Raw genomic sequence first — 19,373 nt, 5'->3', positions numbered from 1 at the left:
GGACCCAGGCCTCAGTGATGCATTGACTCCAGCATACAGACAGTCAGCGACAGGCAGAGAGAAATGAAGCAGGACTTACGATCATCCTTGGTACATGGTCCAAGTACCATCCATACATCAATGATTCTAGCGTCGTCCCCTGGTAATTGCCCAGGAAGATATGACCTCTCTCTTCTGACTTTCCCTCCTCCCTTATCCCTTCCTTTACCCTTAGCCTCATTCTAAAAGAGGTAGTAGGGAAGAAGGGCCTCGAATTGCCCTTTTACGGCTCTCTCAATCTCTCTCTCTCCTCTATTCTTTATCGACGTCCCTCTATCCTTCATCTCTCTTCCCCCAGCCTCACATATATATCTCCTTCCATCCCTTCCCCCAAAGGTCCTTGCGATGGGATCTGACTCTTGAATTTCCACGGCCCGCCGAAACCGGAGGTCTCAGCTCCATCAGATTAGATCCTCTGCCCACATTGATCTCAATCTGATAAAACTTCCCTCGTCTAGAGTTTCCGAAGCCCCCTCCCTTTTCTCTCTCAACTTTGAGGGATTGCGTCGTTTGCGTCATCGATGACGGCGACATGCATACCCCGTGCCATGTGTACCAGCTCCCCTGGCCAACGAACGGAAATCCATTTCTAATGTATGTTTGGTGGTTTGTGGAGCTTCGTTTTGCTCGGATCATTGTAGGCGTGCACAGCGAGGAGGGGAAGGTGGGTGAAAGGGGGCTGTCCAATAGACGATGAGGTATTGTCATCGCGGAAATGCGGTGAGGTTGAGTTGCGTTTCATCATTCGCCAGGGAAGTTGGGTCTGGCATACTGGTATCCCTGTTAGGTATGCAAGACGGCGTAACGTGTCACTGCCTTTTTTGCGCTGTTTGCTCTTTCCTTGTGCGCTGTGTGAGGTGGGTTGTGCAAGGCAAGAAGGTAAGCAATCAAAGGTGTTAGGTGAGGTGCTCAATGGTTTGTACGAGGTACTCTATTGTGGTACAATCTATCTTCCCACTAAGTCCGGTAGTGCACGCCCCAGTGAATAACTTTGTCTATCCCACGACTTGATCTTTCTCTTCGAATCCATACCTTGTTCTTTCGCACGTTGCTCGGCCTTCCAGACACGTTCGTGACACGTTCGTGGCACGTTTGTGGGTTGCTGCTCCTCCGGCCCTCGCATCCTCCCTGAGATCTCACAAACACGTCAATCTCAACCGGACTCAATGCGGTGCGGAACCCCGTGCGCAGTCAATGGCTGAAAGGATCGAGGCAGCCTCGTACGGCCATCGTCTCCTATCCTTGAATTACACCGCGAGTTCAACGACTCTCTTTCCCCTCCATCCATCAATCTGCCGCCGCGTACAAGCGACCCACCTCGGTCGTGCCATCACAGATCCTTCTTCTTCCACATGCCAATGCGCTCCTGGACATCCTCATCCTCCCAGTCCTCGACGGACATGTACTTTTTGAGGAGTGGCTTCTTGCCCATCCACAGGGCTATGTAGGCGCAAATGCACTGGAACAGCCACGGGATCCACCACCGGAGAGGTCCGAGGAACGACCAGCTCGGCAACATTATCAGTGCTGTGGCGGAGACATGTCTGTTTTTGATCCCCTACCGTTAGAGAAAAGGGGGCGAGCGGAGGGTGTGAGGGAGATAGAAACTTACTGGGTCAACATGATCTGCAACAGACTTATTTGCTCCTTGCCTTCGCTGATATCACTCACGTACATCAGCAAATTCTGAAAGAAGAGCCGATCCATCTTGTCGTCCATGTCGTCCGGGTTTGGATGCGCCCAGACCAGGAACGTGGTGTCTTCCTTCGCGTTCGGAGATGGCCAGAACCTGTGAGGCATCCAGGGCTCGATGTGGTGGGGTCTCTCCCTGGGTGTGTTTTGGGGTGTGTGGACGTTGTCGATCTGCGAGTAGGTCGTGGTGGTGCAGACTTCGCCTGAGAGCATGTAGAAGGATTCGAACTGTTGGAAGTGCAGGTGCAGCGGTGGTGACTAGAATGAGGGACGCGCATAGGGGGCGCAAAATCAGCATCCCATCGCGGCCGGAGTGATCGAGAGAGGAAGGGGGAGATGTTCCATGTCAGGCAGACTCTGGGCTCTCAAGAGTACCGCCATTTCAAGGCACGAACAGGGACCGCGAAAATGACAAACCTGAGGATGGCCTTTCCCTTTCTTACACAGCGGGTGATCATGTTTGTAGGTCGCTCGCATCAACACTCTGTGAAAAGAAGGAACGCGGTCAGTAAGTGGTGCAAGAAAGTCCCCGTCTGTGGATGGAGCGTCAAAATCCACATTCCAACAAGGGAGACCGCCCGATGCCCCAGCCTTGCCATCACCCTGTCAATCTCCCTTGACTGGCTAGACACCTAGGTCACTACCTCCACAGACAGTAGGTAGTCGACAGCTGGCGACCTGGGCCCGGGGACGAAACGGGGGGAATCGAACATGAGAGAGAGAGGACAGGGTTATGAAATCACTGACGAGGCATTCCTGGCCGGCTTCGGCTGGAGAAACTCCAAGATGAAGGACCCATTGTACAGCGCGAACGGGCCCGCGATGACCGGTTCTTCCTCCTCTGCCGCCGCCGCCGCCGCCGCAGTTGGTCGGAGTGACATTGTCGCCGTCGTCGACGTCTCCGGCACGCCTCGCTTCAGCTTCTGGTCCCCGGTTCTGTCCCTTTCTTCTTGCCTTCTGGAAATTGACTGCAGATGCTCTGCAAACTGTGACGCCGCGGAGATAGAGGTGTGGATGTGATCCCCCCCGTCGCGCCGAGAATGATGGGATTGAAGACTTAGGTTGAAAGGGATATGAGAGAAGCAACGCGCCACGGCTTGTGCGTACCGCGTTCGTGGGCAGATGATATTTTTTATAGAAGTTTTTATATAGGGCAGGTAGGGAGCGAGAGTGTGGTTACCATGTACCCATGTACCTACGACGGGATAGGCAAGTGGATTAGGTAGGATTGGATAGGGGTTATGTGCAAGTATGTAATAGCTCCTTCAAGGCCAGCCCAATAGGTGCCAGCTTGCTTCAGCTCCGAATAGCTAGCTGCATGATGCTTGTTTGGCCCTCGAGTAAGATCTTCTCCTGGATCCATGAGGTCGCTACCTCGTTACAACCGCCCGTAGTTGCTCGCGGAGATAATTCAGGTTCCCACGCACACAGCCCTTTCCTTGCTCTGAAACTCCCCAATCAGACAAACACTCTCTCGCGCGCTCCTTGGGTTCACCTATGTACTCGCTGAGTGCAACCCTGGGATTATTGCCGACTAAGCCTGGATCGATATTCCCCATAGCGGCATTGGGGGATGGTGAGAGGGGCCAAAAACCCCCGGTCGCTACGGTACTTTGCTCATACTGTGCGCCGGTCTGTGCGGGACAGAAGGGACGCAAAAGCTAGGCAAGCAGATATCAAGCATTTGGAGCATGTGGGAAGGAAAGAAAGGACAGTGGGCAGAAACTCCTCATTGGGAACCAGGTAATATTATTAAGTTACCACGAGTACCTAGCAATTGAGTCCTCCAGGCACCCACGTGGAACGACTTACCTGGAACATGGGCTCCGGAAAGCCTGAGCCGACCGACGAATAGGGAATTATCCACTTCAGCAGTGGGTGGTGCTCGTACTTGCGAGACACAGTGTCAGGTTGGGGGCGAAAGGTTAGGGGTTGCATCAAATGTTGTGAACTACCTATCTTTTCTACCTAGTAAGTAAGATCCTGAAAGTGGAGACAGTAAGACAAAGAAATAGTTCTCTAGTTATATAAACCTCTAAACTCTGGACCGTCTATTTGTCAAGCATACTGTCTACGAGAAATTCAGCATCAAGCTTCTCACGCCATCCATAATCCCACTAGCCTCGTCTTCAGAAAGCATGTCTATTGGGGCGAAGACGCCCATACCCAGGTGGCCATCTTCAATCTTGGCTTCGATGTCAATCGCAGGCTGCAGCAAGGAAACATGTTAGTCAATTGAAATGCAGAAGGCAAGGAGTCGGGAGATTGGATGGACTGACCAAGCACCACTTTGTGGTATCTGCATTAACCTTCATACCGTTGATGAAAGGCGACGCGGCATCAAACTCCTGAAGTCTACTCTTCTGCTCGGGCGACATTTCTGCATGCGTGACTTTCACTTTGCTGGACTGATCTCCAGATGACAGTGAATCTCGACGGTCGTCACTGGGGAGAGACAAGAAATTGACAAAAGTGTCGAGTCTGACGCCAGTCCAGGTATGAATGTCCCTCATAGCAACTCCACAATTCTCTGTGTTAGTGATTTCGCTTAGATCCTGCTGTATTTGTAGAGCTGATTGAAGAAGGTTCTCCTGCCCCTGTCGAATTCTTAGCGGGACAATGCTGAACGTCGGAGCCGCCAACTCCATTATTCCGTCGATATCAAGGGACCGATTTGCGAGATAGATTCCGACCACAACATCACCCGATTCAGCCTTGGTCCCGAGTTGCCCTGCATCCAGCTCACGACGAATCCTCTCATAAACCCTGGCGTACGCGGCAAAGAAGAGTGCTTGAATGCCAAGTCCATGATGCTTCAGTCGATTGCTCAAACTGTCAACTGGCAAAAGCGTCGGATGGAACCTCTCAACACGCCGTGCTGCGAATGAACCTCGAGTCATGGGTTGCAATGCACCCTGACCTTTACCAAGATAGTGCGTCCAGAACGCTTGAGCCATTGGACGAGCTGCTTGGTTGGTAAGCACAAGAGTACTCATGTCCGTGTTCGGTCGGGTTTGCGAGCCGGTACCTGCACATATCCTCTCGAGCCGTGTAATGAGCAACTGGAAACTCACTGCATCGTATAAGGCGTGGTGAATGCGGAGAGCGACAAGCAACTCTTTCCCTGCGGTATCGAAGTGCATCGTCCAGGGGAAGTCATACTTCTCTGCTGCCTCACTTTTCACGATAACTTGGAATGTTTCTGGACTTTCCCCGTCTGTGTTGTGAATGAAGAGAGTCCTCAATATCGAAGTTTCTCGGACAAGCTTCTTCATTGCCCGCTCCAAACCTTCCACTGGAACGCCGGATACTTTCAGCCAGAAATTGGGATAGAACAGGCGGCCATTGCTTGCACTCCACATATCTAGCATGTATGTCTGACCGGCAGTACATGGTATGACCATTTCGATGTCGCCCTCCGGTATGATGAGGCTCTTCTTCACGACTTCGGGTACCGACGTGTCGGCTGTGCGCCTATTTGACGTACGGGAAGTCTCCTTGACAGCACCTTTGATCTTTTCAGCGGCCACTGCCATCTTCTCAGCCGTCTGTGCTCTGATGATCTCGCTCACTGGAAGCTTAACGCCCTCTTTTCTCAACAGGCTAGCCACTTTGATAGCGCTGACGCTATCTAGCCCAAGATGGAACAGCCCGATATTCTTTTTGACCTGCTCTTTTTCCAAGTTGGAGACTTTCGCGAGGACATCCCTGATGATACTTTCTGTCGCAGTCCAAGTTTCCTGGCCTTGGGACTGCTGTAGGTCCTCGTCAGGCTGAGAGTCCGTCCTTATGCTGTCGCGCTTGCTGCGGACTACGTCCACACCTGGTAAGCCGCAAATCGACATCTTTTCGCCTTCTTTTCGCAGTAGGCCTTGGTCAGGATTATTCATCAGAGCGGCCAGAATAGTATCCAGCTTGCTCAGGAGGGTCTGTCCAAATGCTTCATTGGCTACTCCGTTTTGAAATGCAATAGTCCAGATAAGACCACTCCCGCCGCCCTCTAATTCCACATTGACAGGGTATGGCGGCGTGAGGGATGCTCCATCAGGCGGCACTTCCTCGTACAATACCGGAAGCCCACCGTCGGCAGTTGGAAGCTTTTGGAAAGTAAACAGAGTATTGAACAATTCTTCATACACCTCCTGTCCTCGTGCAATCTGAAGAGCCTCACGTAGTGGAAAGTGCTGGTATTCTAAAACTTGCACAACTGCATCGTGTACCCTGTGCAGGGCTCGTGACTTTGTCATGTTCTCTTCGATCAGTGGTCTGAAGGCGACAGTGTTGAATGTTGGAAAGATCAACCCATCCGAGTCCTCGGTTGTGCGACCAGAGAGAACGAGGCCGAAGCATACATCCAACTGACAGGTGTAGTGAATAAGTGCGATTGTCCAGCATGTTAGACCCAAGGTCTGAAGCGTCACTCCTTGCTGCCTACAGAACTTGAGAGCACTGATTAGGCTGGTGTTTGATTGCTTGCGGAGTAAGACCGCATGGCCGGAGGAGCCGTGATCATCGACGTGCGCTTGAAAAATGGTGGGTTGAATATTCATCAGTTGAGACTCCCAGAAATCACGAGCTTCTGAGCTTTCCGCTTGATTGATTATCTCCTCGAGGTGTTCTTGATACTGATCCAGCGCCGGCCTTTGGGTTTTGCCATTCGTAGACTGGTAATTCCTGGTGACTTCCTGGTGCAGCAGGTGCAATGACCAAGCATCGTACAACGCATGCGGCATCGCAAGCACAAGGACAGACGCCTTCTTTTCCTGGACAATGGCGATGCTGGTCTTCTGGTCTGCCAAATTTTGCTCGCTCAGGGTTTTTTGGAGACTCCTGACCACATCATTCAGTTTCTTGTCATCAGAAACCGTCACCTTAATTCCTTCTTTCATCACAAACTGCAGGAAAGCCGTGTTCCTGTCTGAAGTCTCGACGACCGCAAAGTGGGTCCTCAGGATTGGCTCTGTCTGGGAGACCTTTTCCCAGGCTCCGATCAGTCTCTCCATATCAATGTCGGGGCCTAATCTGAAAGTCATGACGTTCAGATACTTGTCTGATTCCAGGAGCAGGCCTTCCTGCATCGGTGTGACTGGAAAGATGGCCTGCACGTCTTCAAGGTTAATTCCATGACCTTGCAGCATATTTCTATAGCTAATCTGACGCTCCTCAATGGAAGGCACTGGCTCGCCAGTTTCCGTTCGTGCTCGGGTTTCTGCGCTTGAAGCGGCCGCTGCAGCAATCCCTGCAACGGTGGGCGATCTCATGATTGCGCTCACAGCGACTCTCAACCCATTTTTCTTAACCCTAGCTGCGAGTTTCATAGCTTCTATGCTGTCTAGACCCAATTCAAAGATCGTGGGTCTGTGACGATGTATCCTCTTTCCGTCCACAGAAGCGAGCTTGGCGATTTCAGATCGAATCATTGTCTCTGTGGTGCTCAAAGGGTTATCATCGTTTTCTTCGTGAACGCCGTTGGAGGCTAGAAAGTTCGTTTCAGGTTCTCCATTTAGAGTCACAGAATCTTGTACTGGGCAAAAGTCGGTGGGCAGGATTACATCCATCTCTTCCGGTCTGCAGACGACATCAAGGTACTTGTGTAGCAACTGGCTGGCTCTTTCTTTATTCAGATATTGTGACTTCGCGACCAGGGTGATATCGAAATCAGTTCCCGCCTGCTCCACCTCAATATTCAGTGGATAGTCTGGCGAGCTGTCTGTTGGAATTGCTCGCCAGAGCGCGCTGTCACCAAGATCCATTGATACCTTCTGGAACACAAATAATGTCTCAAACAGAGCCTGGGTCGCATTCATTCCAAGGTATTTACCAACCTTCCGCAGGGGCGTATGTTGGTAAGGAATGATATCAATATTGAATTGATGACATGCATGGACGAGATCGCAGACTGTTGCTCCGTCGTTGAGAGAATCAATGCAACATGGAAGAGTGTTAAACATCGGGCCGATAACATGCTCGATTTCTTCTCTGGCTGTGGCTCTGCCTGACACCACCACACCTATTGTGGGGCTGGAGTTGAATTCCCTCTGCATCACGTAGAGTAGCATGGCCTGGAAAAAAGCCGAGACCGTAACGTTCAGCTCATTGCATAAGGTTTGCAGATGGTCAATCTTGAGATGCTCCCTCAAGACGACATAATGAGTAGCTGTCTCACTCTCAGCATAGGCCAACGGTAGTTTCTGTGGCCGGATGCGAGCAAGATGTAACCGCCAGAATTCCTTCTCATCCGGCAGCTGACATAGTGGACCGTAAGGCAAGGCCTCGTAAAACTGCATTTTGAGCTTATGGATCTCCTCGGGTTGGTCATACTGTTGCTTGACTTGCTTCAACAGAATGGGAAGGCTGTTTCCATCATAGAGCCCGTGAAAGATTTGGAGAGCCATGAAGCCACCATTTCCAGACTTTGACAACTCGACTTTCCAAGGCAATGATGTAGATAAGGATCTGACAGTTCCAACCCAATTCCTGAAAGAGGAATCCTGGATTTTGCGGATGCCTCCATTCCTAGCTTCGTAGCTAATCATATTGACCGCGCTGTCGTACTTGCGGAGTACAACTTGAGCAAAACCATCTGGTGTGGGTACGAAGAATGTCCTCAGGATGGAAGTTGACCGCTGAGCAGCGTCCCACGCCCATTTCAGTCGCTGTATGTCGGTATCCGGATCGAGTTCAAAAAGAAAGCAGGAGAAATAAACCATGTCGTCGGGTCCACTTTGCATGATTCTGGAAATCATGCCTTCTTGTAATGGAGTACAAGGTGCGACGTGCTCGATGTTTTCCGGTCGAACATCCATACTTCGAGCTATTTCTCCAGAATGAGCATCACGGAATGATTGAATCTTCGTGCGAGCGGTTTCCACGGCTCGGACTTGGTGTGAAGTGGCTTTTCGAGTAATGACTCGAACTAGATCTTGAATGACAGAGTGCTTGAGGACCGTTCCTACTTCGGCATTCTGGAAACCCTGCCGCTTGAGAACCCTGGAGAGCCCAATGGCCGAGATTGAATCCAGCCCAAGTTCGAACAAGCTCGAAGTCGGCTTGATGTCTGATATCTGGATTCGCAAGAAAGGCGCCAGCACACTTGCCACCTCATGAAAAGACTGAAGGTCTTCTGCGGGCGACACATGACTTCCGCCAGAGTCGTCTCGCCCTGAGCCTGGTAGATTTTCCTCATACAAGGCTTTCAACGATCTATGATCAACTTTGTTGTTGACTGACAAGGGCAGAGACGAGACTGCAAGAATGTATGAGGGCACCATGTACGCCGGTAGCTTATCAGAGCAGTTCATCCGAATCTTTGCAGCCAGGTCCTGCGAATCCCTGGTTGCTACAATCAAAGGTGTCTCGTTCTTCGGCCGCCTTTGGGCGGTAGAGAAGAAAGTCACCAGCTGATCTTTCTGTTGTGTCGGGCGTTTCAAGACCATGGTAGCAACATCCTTGATGCTCCCATCTGCACTCATAGCGACATGATTAATCTCCCCAATCTCCAGACGCTGCCCACGTAGTTTAATCTGGTCATCGATTCTGCCTAGAAATTCGAAGCTGTCATCATGGAGGAGGCGGACAAGATCACCGGTCCGGTAGACCCTCGTACCATATTCGGCCAGCACTACGAACTTCTCTCTTGTAAGGTCGGGTCGGTTGAGATACCCCTTTCCGACAAGAGGTCCAGACAAACAAAGCTCGCCAATCGCACCGCGGAGTACTGGATTCTGTGACGAAGGTTCCAAGACGAAAGAGCCCACATTGTCCCACTGTTGACCAATATTGGTGGGTTTCGCATTCTTAGGTACTTGCCGATGTACTGTGCAGCCGATCGTCACTTCGCTGGGTCCGTAGAAATTGTAAAGACAACCTGTATCGCCCCAGGTTTCCAAAATATCCTGGCTGACTTGCTCGCCGCCAACGATAAAGACACCTTCACATAGGCTGGGCACTTCTTCGGGCGTGAGCAACCTTGCCAGACTGGGTGTCAGGTCAAGATGTGTTACCTTGAGAGTGTTGATAGTAGCCGGAAGGTCCTCAAACAAGACATCTCTCGGGGCGGAGGTCACGATAATGCCTATGCTCCAGCTCCAGTATTGTTCCAGCACGCTGACGTCGAAATGGAAGGATGCGAACTGCAGCCAGCGAGATGATTCCTTCCATCTACCACGGAAAATCCGCTTGAACGACAACATTGCTTGGACTGCGCTGTCATGGCTGATCAAGCAGCCTTTTGGTATCCCTGTAGTTCCTGAGGTGTACAGACAATAGCAGATGTCTTGAGTGTGCAGCTCTCTCGAGAGGAGAGGCCTTTCGCCAGACAGCTCCCGCCAATTGATATTGTCAATGGCGAAAGTAGATACACCAGGAATAGTATTGAACTCTGGTGTCTTGTCATCTGTTGTGAGCACAATTCCGCAGCCAGAATCACGGAGAATGAATTCTTTCCTTGAAGTTGGTGCACCAGGATCAATGGCAATGAAGCCGCACCCTGATTTGAGTACCGCCAATATTGCAAAGGAAGCTTCAGGGCATTTATCGAAACAGACGGCCACGAGGTCTCCGACTTGCACCCCTTTACTCTGGATCAGTCGAGCTATTTTATTTCCGTTTGAATCCAACTGGGCGTAAGTCCAGCTTTCCTTTGTGGGAGCGGTCCCGTTCAAGCTTTGCACAAATTCTAGGGCAATGTTGTTTGGTTTCTGCCTTGCTGTAAGCTCCACAAATTCGTGCAGATAGCGGACGGCAGTTGGAAGTCGTTCTTCTTTGGCAGGCACCACCGACAGAAGTGATTCTGGAAGCTTCGGAGTATATGTCGCTTGTGTGAGCAGGCTCTTCATCAGTTCTTCGAACTCTCGAAGGATATACTCAGCTTGATCTGGTGGGATAACCTTCTCACGGAAAGTTACCCGGAGATCCAGTACACTGTTTTCTTGAGGTATGAGCTCCAGGGAGATTGTGTACTCAGCAGTTGCATCATCTTTGATGAACGTCCAGGGCCTTTTTGGGCCTTTTTCAATGTCATATTTTTGCAGAACGATCACAGTGTCGAATAGATCACCTTCAGCATGCACCCAACGCTTGATCGAGCTTAGTGGACTATGCTGATATTTCAAAACACCAGCGCTTCGCCTCACGGCTAATTGCAAAAGCTCGGTCCGGTCTTGAGGAAGTCTCGTCGCAAACGGCACAGTGTTGATGCAAGGAAATACAACCCTGTTTTCCTCTTCGTCAAAGTCCCGACCAGAGAGTATGACACCAAATGTAACGTGGTCCTGGGCAGTATACGCCGAAAGTAACAGAGACCAAGCTGCAGCAACCAGGGCTTGTACTGTTGCTCCTGCATTTGCGCATGCATTCTCGATTGTTTTTAGAGACGTGCTGCACTGCCGTGTCGCGACGCAATAGTTGTCGGCCTCTTGACTGTACACTCCCAAGTCAGGGAAGCGAGTTGAGCACATATCAGCCGATACATCCAACCAGAACCTCTTGGAACTTTCGTCTCCGCTCATGCCTATGATTTTCGAAACGACTGGTGCAAGGGGAACAGCCATCGGCAGTTGTAAGCCTGCATACGCACGAGCAACATCTCCCAATATGATATCAAGAGAATGTGCATCATAAAGGGCGTGCAGCATGGATAATTCAAGGCTCGGAAAGGAGCCTGTTTTGATCACTCGAATGAGCCATGGTGGTTGTATGAGACCGTGCATGTCTGTAGACCTCTCTTCGCCTATCTCTTGCCTTTTTTGCGTTGAATGGTCGACCCAGGGCAGTTGTACCGCATCTGGACGATAGATTATCATGACGAATGGTGTGCTAGCGTCATCTGTCTCAGCAAAACCAGTCCTTAGCATTGGGTGTGTCTGCAAAGCAACAGACCAAGCACGTCTCAACCTTGATAGATCCACATCTTTGTCCAATCTGAAATGCATGTGGTTTAAATAGAGCCTGTAATTCGATCGGAGGAAATGCGAAAGGATACCTGATTGAGTGGGTGTGCAGGGCCATACGGACTGGACGCTGGTTTCGTCGAGACCGTTATTTTGACAGATAAAGTGGCGAGAGAATTGTTCATAGGAATCCAAGTCGAAGGGCGAATGCTTTTTGCCTTGTTGGGCCACGGAGTCGCAAATGTTAGCGATATTTCTGACACTTGCAGCTTCCAAAATTGCCCCAGTCGATACATGGAATCCGCTTTTTCGCAGCCTTGCTGCAATCTGCACAGCATTGATGCTGTCGAACCCCAGGTTGAAAACTGTCGTGTCTCTAAAGATCTTTGGAAGAGCACCGGATTTCAATTGTACGAGTATATCCCTGACCAAAATCTCCGTTTGAGACAGGTGTTCGTCCATGGAAACCCGTCCGTCGTTTTGGTCAGTGGCAACTGACCTTGTAAAGATCATCGACGGAATGGAAGGCTGCAATCTTGGCAACATCCCGGCGATGAAGGAATAGTCCAAGGCTCTTGCTTGCGGATATTTGGCGGTGTGCATAAGGAGAGCGTCGTAGACGTCCAGCAATTTGCTCAATGTCTTCCTTTCAGCAACCTCAGAGTGCAATTTGAGGGTGATTATACCATCCCTTGAATCCATCATGATTTCAAGTATGAAAGGAAAAGGCATATCTCCTGATTCCTCAACCAGAGTCCAGACCTGATGATCAAGCCGCAGCTCGTCTTGTTGGAGCAAGATCAAGGTATCAAATAATGGTGTGCCTTGGGTGCCGACAGCTTGCTGAATTTTACGAAGCGAGCTCGACTGATGTCGTAGGGTCTCGACATTCATCTGTTGAATGCATTGACATATTTCCTGATTCGATTTGTCAGGCTGCATTTGCACTCTCGCTGGAACCGTGTTGAAGCATGGAGCGACCATCCTCTCCATGCCATCGATAGGAAGGTTGCGACCGCTAAGGACGTTGCCAAAGCAGATATCCTGGCTCTCGAAGATACAAGAAAGAAGTCGACACCATGGAGCTTGAAACAGGGCTGAAGGGGTCGAGAGCATCTTTCGCGCACACTGTTGAAGTTGGGAAACACCGATTGTGGCCCTACGTTCCACCAGAGAATGGGTATCAGGACCGGCTTTATCATCAGGCAGTATGACTTCATTTAGCTTGCGCAAAGAAGCACCTTGTAGCTTTGTGCGCCAGAAATCATATGTACTGTTAGCATTCGAGGCTTCCATAAAGGACAAATAAGTATCGAACAGGATTGTTGGAGGTAGTTGGCACCCGTGATAAAGGGATTGAACCTCTCTTAACAGGACGGCCATCGCTTCTGCATCGTAAAGACCGTGATGTATTTTCAGGATCAGCTCTGTGCTCCCTCTGACTTCAAGACTCCACGGCGGGACCATGAGGCCATCCAAAGCATAACCGATGTCTTGCGTGCTTTCTTCCAGCCAAGGAAGATGAAAATTTTTCAACACTACCTGCACAAAAGGAGATTCAGCAGACTCGATCGCCGCAAAGCCAGTGCGAAGGATTTGATGCCTTTCTACTGCGTGTTCCCATGCCTGGCGTAGCCGCGAGGTGCTGCCAGAGACGTTGAAGCGTAAAGTGTTTCGATAAACTCGGGAAGAGACATTCATTGAGCTGGTCACCATAGATTCTTGCAAAGGCGTACATGGAAGGATCCTCTCTACTTCCAGCCCTGCACGGGAATAGAGACCACGGATCTGATCTTGCCACTTTTCAAAGAGACGACCCAGATCTCCCTTATCGTGGAATGTATTATGCTCCGGAGCGTGTCTCTCGATGTACCTCGATAGTTGTCTGACGGATGGATTTCGCATCAATGAGGATATTTCCACAACGGGGTAATGGTCTCGGAGGGCTCGCGAGACGTGTATTGCGCTGATCGAGTCTAAACCAAGGGCGTAGAAAGAGGTAGCATGGTTGATCTTCTCGAGTTTGACGCCAAGCGCATCACCAACGACACGAGCGATAACGTATTCAGAATCAGTAAGGGGATTAACATCTTCCGATGGCTTGGTGCCTCTGGACATGGCCTGGAGCTGTTCTGTGTCAAGATTTCGATAGTAGGTGATCAAATCTGCGCGATTGATCTTGCCCTGGCGCGTCAATGGTATCTTGTCAATGCGTATAAGGCTGTCCGGTATCATGTAATCTGGCAAGCTATTTGCCATCGTTTCGAAAATGGCGGTGTTCACGCCGCCGGGATCCGTTGGCCTGGGGGATTGACGTGTAGTCCAGAAAGCAACAAGGCTCGCAGTATCGTCTCCTTTGTCGATGACCAGAGATACGGCATCTTCAACTTCATTGCACTTGATCAGCGCGGAATTCACCTCTCCTAGTTCAATCCTTTGACCCCGGAGCTTGACTTGATCGTCTTCTCGGCCTAATATAACTAAAGAATCATCACAAAGAAGTCTTCCGATGTCACCCGAGCGGTAGAGCCGACCGTATTCGGGATGATCAAAGAAGCTCTTCGAGGTCAGCTCCTGATCAAGATATCCGCGTCCCACCTGTTCTCCGCCGACCCATATCTCGCCTGCTCCACCTTTTAATACTGGCTGAAATTGCAGAAAGGACTGATCATTGGATGAGTCATTGGCAGGGTTCAGAACTTGCCTTCGACAAATAAAGATGGATGTGTTCGGTAGCGGAGGACCAACATTGTTTGGCATATCAGATTTCGAGACTTTGGGTCGAACGTTGCATATGTTTGTCGTCTCACTGGGGCCATAGCCTTGGTATAGTCCGTGGTCGGCCCAATCTTTGAAGACCTTCGAGTTCATGGGCTCTCCAGCGGTTACCAACATTTTCACGTGTGGGACGTTGTCGGGTCGAACAAGAGCGGCCACCGACGGGGTCATACTTAAATGAGTTATATTCATCTGCTTAATGAATAGTTCAAGGTCTCTGAACAGGACATCATTCGATGCTGTGCACAAAGATATCCCCTTGTGCCAAGCCCAGAAGATCTCGAAGACCGAGACGTCGAATGCTGGGGAGCAGGCTTGCAGTAGTCGATCTCTCCCAGGATCGCATGGGTAGATACGTGACAGCTCCTCCAGGTTACTGAGTAGGTTGCGGCGGCTAAGGAGAACCCCTTTGGGAACACCAGTGCTGCCAGAGGTGAACACCGCGTATGCTAATTGATCGCCCTTCGGGGATGGGTTGTTGCTGGTACTTGTCATGGAATGATGCTCCAACAAGCTAGCTATGGAGATAGATGTTGGTGCATCAATCTTCTTTGACTCATGTACATCCTCTGCACACAGGCTAAGCTTGCATCTAGCTTCGCTCAAAATTTGGCGCACTCGAGCTGCCGGCGTTCGGGGGTCGACGCACATGTATGCGGCCCCAGCCATGATGGTCCCAAGGATGCCAATGTAGAGGTGAATCGAGCGAGGGCCTGTCAGGCAGACAAGATCGTCAATCTGCACGTTGTACTCCGTCCGCAATACCCGGCCAATGATTTGTGCGCGTCTGTAAAGGTCGCCATAAGTGAGGATTTCCTTTTTCATCTGACCCGTTTGCCCATCGATGCTATGCACGAACTCAACGGCTGCTCTCCCTGGACAGGACTCTGCAAGTTTTGAGATGGTTGTTGTCAGATCGAAATCTCCACTGAATTTCTGGAAGTAGGTGTTGGCCATGGATAAGGTATTCTTGTCAAAACTTTCCCAAAAGCAGCTCAAACTGAGGTCAAGGTTGCTCAAAATTCGAGAGATAGCATTATCAAGCTGGCGAGTTAAAAGCTTCGCATGACCTTCTGGAATAAGTGTTGTGTCAAAAGTCAACTTCAAATAGACCTGATCCTGACGGGGCTCAAATTCTAACACTATGGCGTATTCCAAGGCATCATGTGTTCTCAAGGTTGCAACACTGGAGCGATCCCTGTTATTCTCTTCGCTGTCCTGTTGCCAAACGCACAGCGTATCGAACAGCCTGTCCCCCGGGCGGAGACCTGCCGCGTTATTGATGTCCCGTAGGGCAATGCTTCCGTATCGAAGAAACTGTCTGCGTTGTCGTTGGATGTGATTGAGGACATCGTGTATTGTTCTTAAAGCACTGATATCGACGCGAAGTGGAAATAATGATAAACAAGGTCCAATGATCGACTCAATACCTGCAAGTGAGAAATGGCGGCCAGCCACAACCACTCCAACAGCGACGTCCGCGTTGTCGAGATATGATGAGAGCAAAAGTGACCAGGCTGCCTCTAGAACCGTCTCTCGGCTACAGCGGGAGGCTGACGCAAAGTGAGAGAGCTCTTCATACGTTATGGAAAGTAGCAACTCAGTTGTGTTTTTGGACGGTGTTTCCGATGGGACAGGTGTTATCATTGGAAACGCAGAGGGTTTGAAGTCTTGGAGTTGGTCACGCCAATACTCGAGATTTCCTGCCTTCTCCGTCCTCAAACGACTGTACTCGTGGGCTCGAAACTCGGAGAATTGTGTCCGTAGAGGCGCACCCTCTCCGGACAAGATGGCGTGCAAGTCGTCTAGGATCAAATCCCAGGACCATCCATCATATAAAGCATGGTGGACCCACACAAGGACGTCTCTCTCGTCCTCCGTTTCCGAGTTTACCAGCTGCAGGGGATGCAGAAGACTTAACTCGGGATCGCATGGAAGTTCCCGCCACACAATCTGCGCGAAGGGCATCTCCTGTATCCCAGTCGCGACGAATCCGGATCGCAGTATCTCATTCTTCCTGGAAAGCTGATCAAAGGCTCGATGTAGGTCTTTCAGTGTCAACTCCGGTCCGAGCCTGAGCCAGATTTGATTAAAATTCTGGTCCGCCTTCGAGGCTGTCTCGGTCAACATGGCAACCTGCATGCTACTGCAAGGTAAGATCTTTGCGTAAGGCGTTTTGAGGTTTGAGATGCTAAGATCTTGCGGCACTTTTGCCTTGATTCCTTGCCATTCGTCGGTCGCCTCGTAATTAGGCGCATGTCTCCCACTTTCTGTGTTCTTTGACTTAGCAACCAGACTTGATAGTGTGGCCACATTATCGGCTTCTGAAATCATCGTGGCGTTGACACAACTGTACTGTTGGCGCAAGCAAGACGCAATCTTAATCGCTCGAAGGGAATCGACGCCCAGTGACCAGAAGGAGGTGAGTCTGTCGACTTGGCACCTCAGCTCAGCGTTCAAGACTCGAGCTACATCTTCCTCTATCGGGCTCTCAAAAGGGGTCTCGTGGTTGATTGGTACCTGATGTTCTCGATACTTGCGTTCAAGCGCTTTGCGGTCGATCTTCCCGGAAGGCAGTCGAGGAACGTCATTGTACAAGAGCACGATCTCGCCTGGACGCATGTATGGCGGTAACCATGATTTGCATTGGGCGGAGATGTCAGAAGCCATAACATCATGTTTTGCAGCACAGAAGAGGACCAGAACATCGTCGATGATGGTTGCAATGGTGAGATGAACACCATCAGTTTTTGAAGCGACTTCTTCGATTTCTCCCAGCTCGACTCGTTGGCCCCTAAGCTTGACTTGGCCGGATGTCATACGTCCCAGGATTTCTAGCTGCCCACCTGGACGACAGATTGCTCGATCGCCGGTTTTATAGATTGATCCATGACCGGCGAGCTCCACGAAGGCAGCTTGATTCTGTTCTGGCCGATTCAAGTATCCATCAGCAAGCTGGCCCGCAATTGCCAGTTCACCAGACTCGCCAATTGGTGCTATCTCAAGTGGTTCGCCTTCTTTCAGGACAAACGCAGTCACTGTCACCAATGGTCTCCCTATACTGCGTACGGAAGCATGAGCAGCTAGCTGGGGTGCCACAGTACAATGGATCGCCGCCTCCGTAGGACCGTACATAGCATACAGCATGCTCGGCTCATCCGTGTTCCCTCCGAATTCGGAAACGACTGAAGCTGTGAGCATTTCTCCGATTGTCAGCAGCGTCTGTAAGCAAGGGGCCGCCTTCCTGGTTCTCAATAACGTCCCCGCAACCGTCGGGGTGAGTTCGGCAGCGTCTGCGTCTAGCATTTGAATAGTGGCAGGGAGATCGGTAAGCATTCGCTCACGGTCACAGCCAACTAATGTCGCCCCCCGGAAAAATGGAAAGAATATCTCAAATATGGAGACGTCAAATGTTGGTGAAGCAAATTGTAAAAATCTTTTAAACGTGGGAATGTGCTCGTCGTGCGCAAGTAATGATTGTGATACCGACAAGTGCGATACTACCACGCCCTTTGGAAGTCCTGTCGAGCCTGAAGTGTACATGACGTACGCTGGACTGGAGGGTTTGGTGGGCTGACGGTGTTGAGGATAGGAGTCATCCACCTGTGCCCGACGTGACATTTTTTGAAGATCTCCCAAAGATACAGTCTTGTATTGGATATTTGACAGAGCATCCTGGAAAACAGCCGCCGTGGTGGTGGTTGCCAGCACGAAGGTTGACTGAGTGTCTTCGAGAATGAATTTCAGCCTTTCTGGAGGCACATCTTGACTGACGGGACAGAATGCAGAACCAGATTTCAATACTGCCACCAATGCCACATACAATTCCGGAGACTGAGGTATGATGACGGGGATGATGCATTTTCTATCCAGTCTCTGCGAGGTATACTCCTGGATGTCCTGGGACAGCAGGTCCGTTAGGCGATGGAATTCGCTGTAGGTGAGGGTAACCCGTCGGTTGTCCACCAGCAGGAAGTCCAGAATGATGTTCTCCGAGGATGATGCTATCAATTCGTGCAGCAGTTGAGGCCCGGGCAGTACTTGACGCTTCGCGTTGATAATTGAGAGATTTTGGGGGCTATGGGAACCGTTGACGTTCAACTCCATGTTGCCTCGTCAAAGGGTGAGGAGGATCGTTGGGTTTATGAGAGCATCCAAGGGAGAACAGCATCAATAAGATAGAGGAAGAGAAAAAGAGCGAGGTAGTGTCGTGCAACACTTGTCACAGCCGGCAATGACACACCCAAGGCAGGGACATCAGAGGGTCAGTTCTGCTGGTGTTTGTAGTTGCCAGTTGGTGTCTGAAGGCCGACGCCATAGAAATGAGACGACGTTTGTGAAGCAGCTGGTCCGCAGGCTGCTGTACTTCCTGTTTCCCTGCCTGTTCTCTGGCAATTGATCACTTGTGGTGTAGCAGTGCTCGACATGACTGCACCGGGTTGAAGGTTAGCCTCTGAAATTGATGCCGACAACAGGCTTTCGTTGCAAAGTGGCTTGCATCTTCACAATTCTCCAATCACCCCGATGCGTATTAGCCACGCTGCCCTGCAGGAATCACGGTCAATCGAATACCCTGTCACCCCTGAGTGCGCTGTTCAGTGGGCAAGCTGGTCCGCCTGGAGTCACGAAGGAAGAAAAAAAATTGAGTTTAGCGCTCGAAGCCTCGTCTGATGTATGGCGCGGTCGCTTTTGAGAAAAACAGCGGGGCCTCGTCCACATGGTCCATTCCCTCCAACACGCCACGCTGGGTGCCACGGCTACAACGATCCCAAACTTGATGGGCTCGCCGATCAGGTGACGGGCAGGAAACCGACATGCATGTCGTGACGGAATCTTATCTGATAATCGGAGAGATTATCTGATAAAATTTTCACTCCGCAATCGGCTCTGATGGAGAAGTCGCAGTCTTTTCACCCCAGCACCACCAATTGGCCGCCAGATCTTCCATCTAATCTCTTGCCCGTGTCATGACAA

The 19,373-nt window shown here is 50.6% G+C and overlaps 2 protein-coding genes across 2 annotated transcripts; both read right to left on the bottom strand.

Annotated features, from left to right (window-relative positions):
* Positions 1-1,369: 1,369 nt before the first annotated feature.
* Z520_05402 (uncharacterized protein) lies at positions 1,370-1,944 on the bottom strand (the record flags this gene model as incomplete). Its single annotated transcript, XM_016775905.1, has 2 exons — positions 1,370-1,583; positions 1,652-1,944. 2 exons carry the CDS (start codon positions 1,942-1,944, stop codon positions 1,370-1,372), a joined length of 507 nt encoding a protein of 168 aa, XP_016633064.1.
* Positions 1,945-3,962: 2,018 nt separating this feature from the next.
* On the bottom strand, positions 3,963-18,506 carry Z520_05401 (uncharacterized protein; the record flags this gene model as incomplete). Its single annotated transcript, XM_016775904.1, has 1 exon — positions 3,963-18,506. The coding sequence occupies one exon, from the start codon at positions 18,504-18,506 to the stop codon at positions 3,963-3,965; it is 14,544 nt and encodes a 4,847-aa protein (XP_016633063.1).
* Positions 18,507-19,373: the final 867 nt, after the last annotated feature.

This window comes from Fonsecaea multimorphosa, assembly GCF_000836435.1.
Source record: "Fonsecaea multimorphosa CBS 102226 unplaced genomic scaffold supercont1.9, whole genome shotgun sequence".
NCBI lineage: Eukaryota > Fungi > Ascomycota > Eurotiomycetes > Chaetothyriales > Herpotrichiellaceae > Fonsecaea > Fonsecaea multimorphosa.
This window is presented reverse-complemented; position numbering and strand designations above follow the sequence as displayed.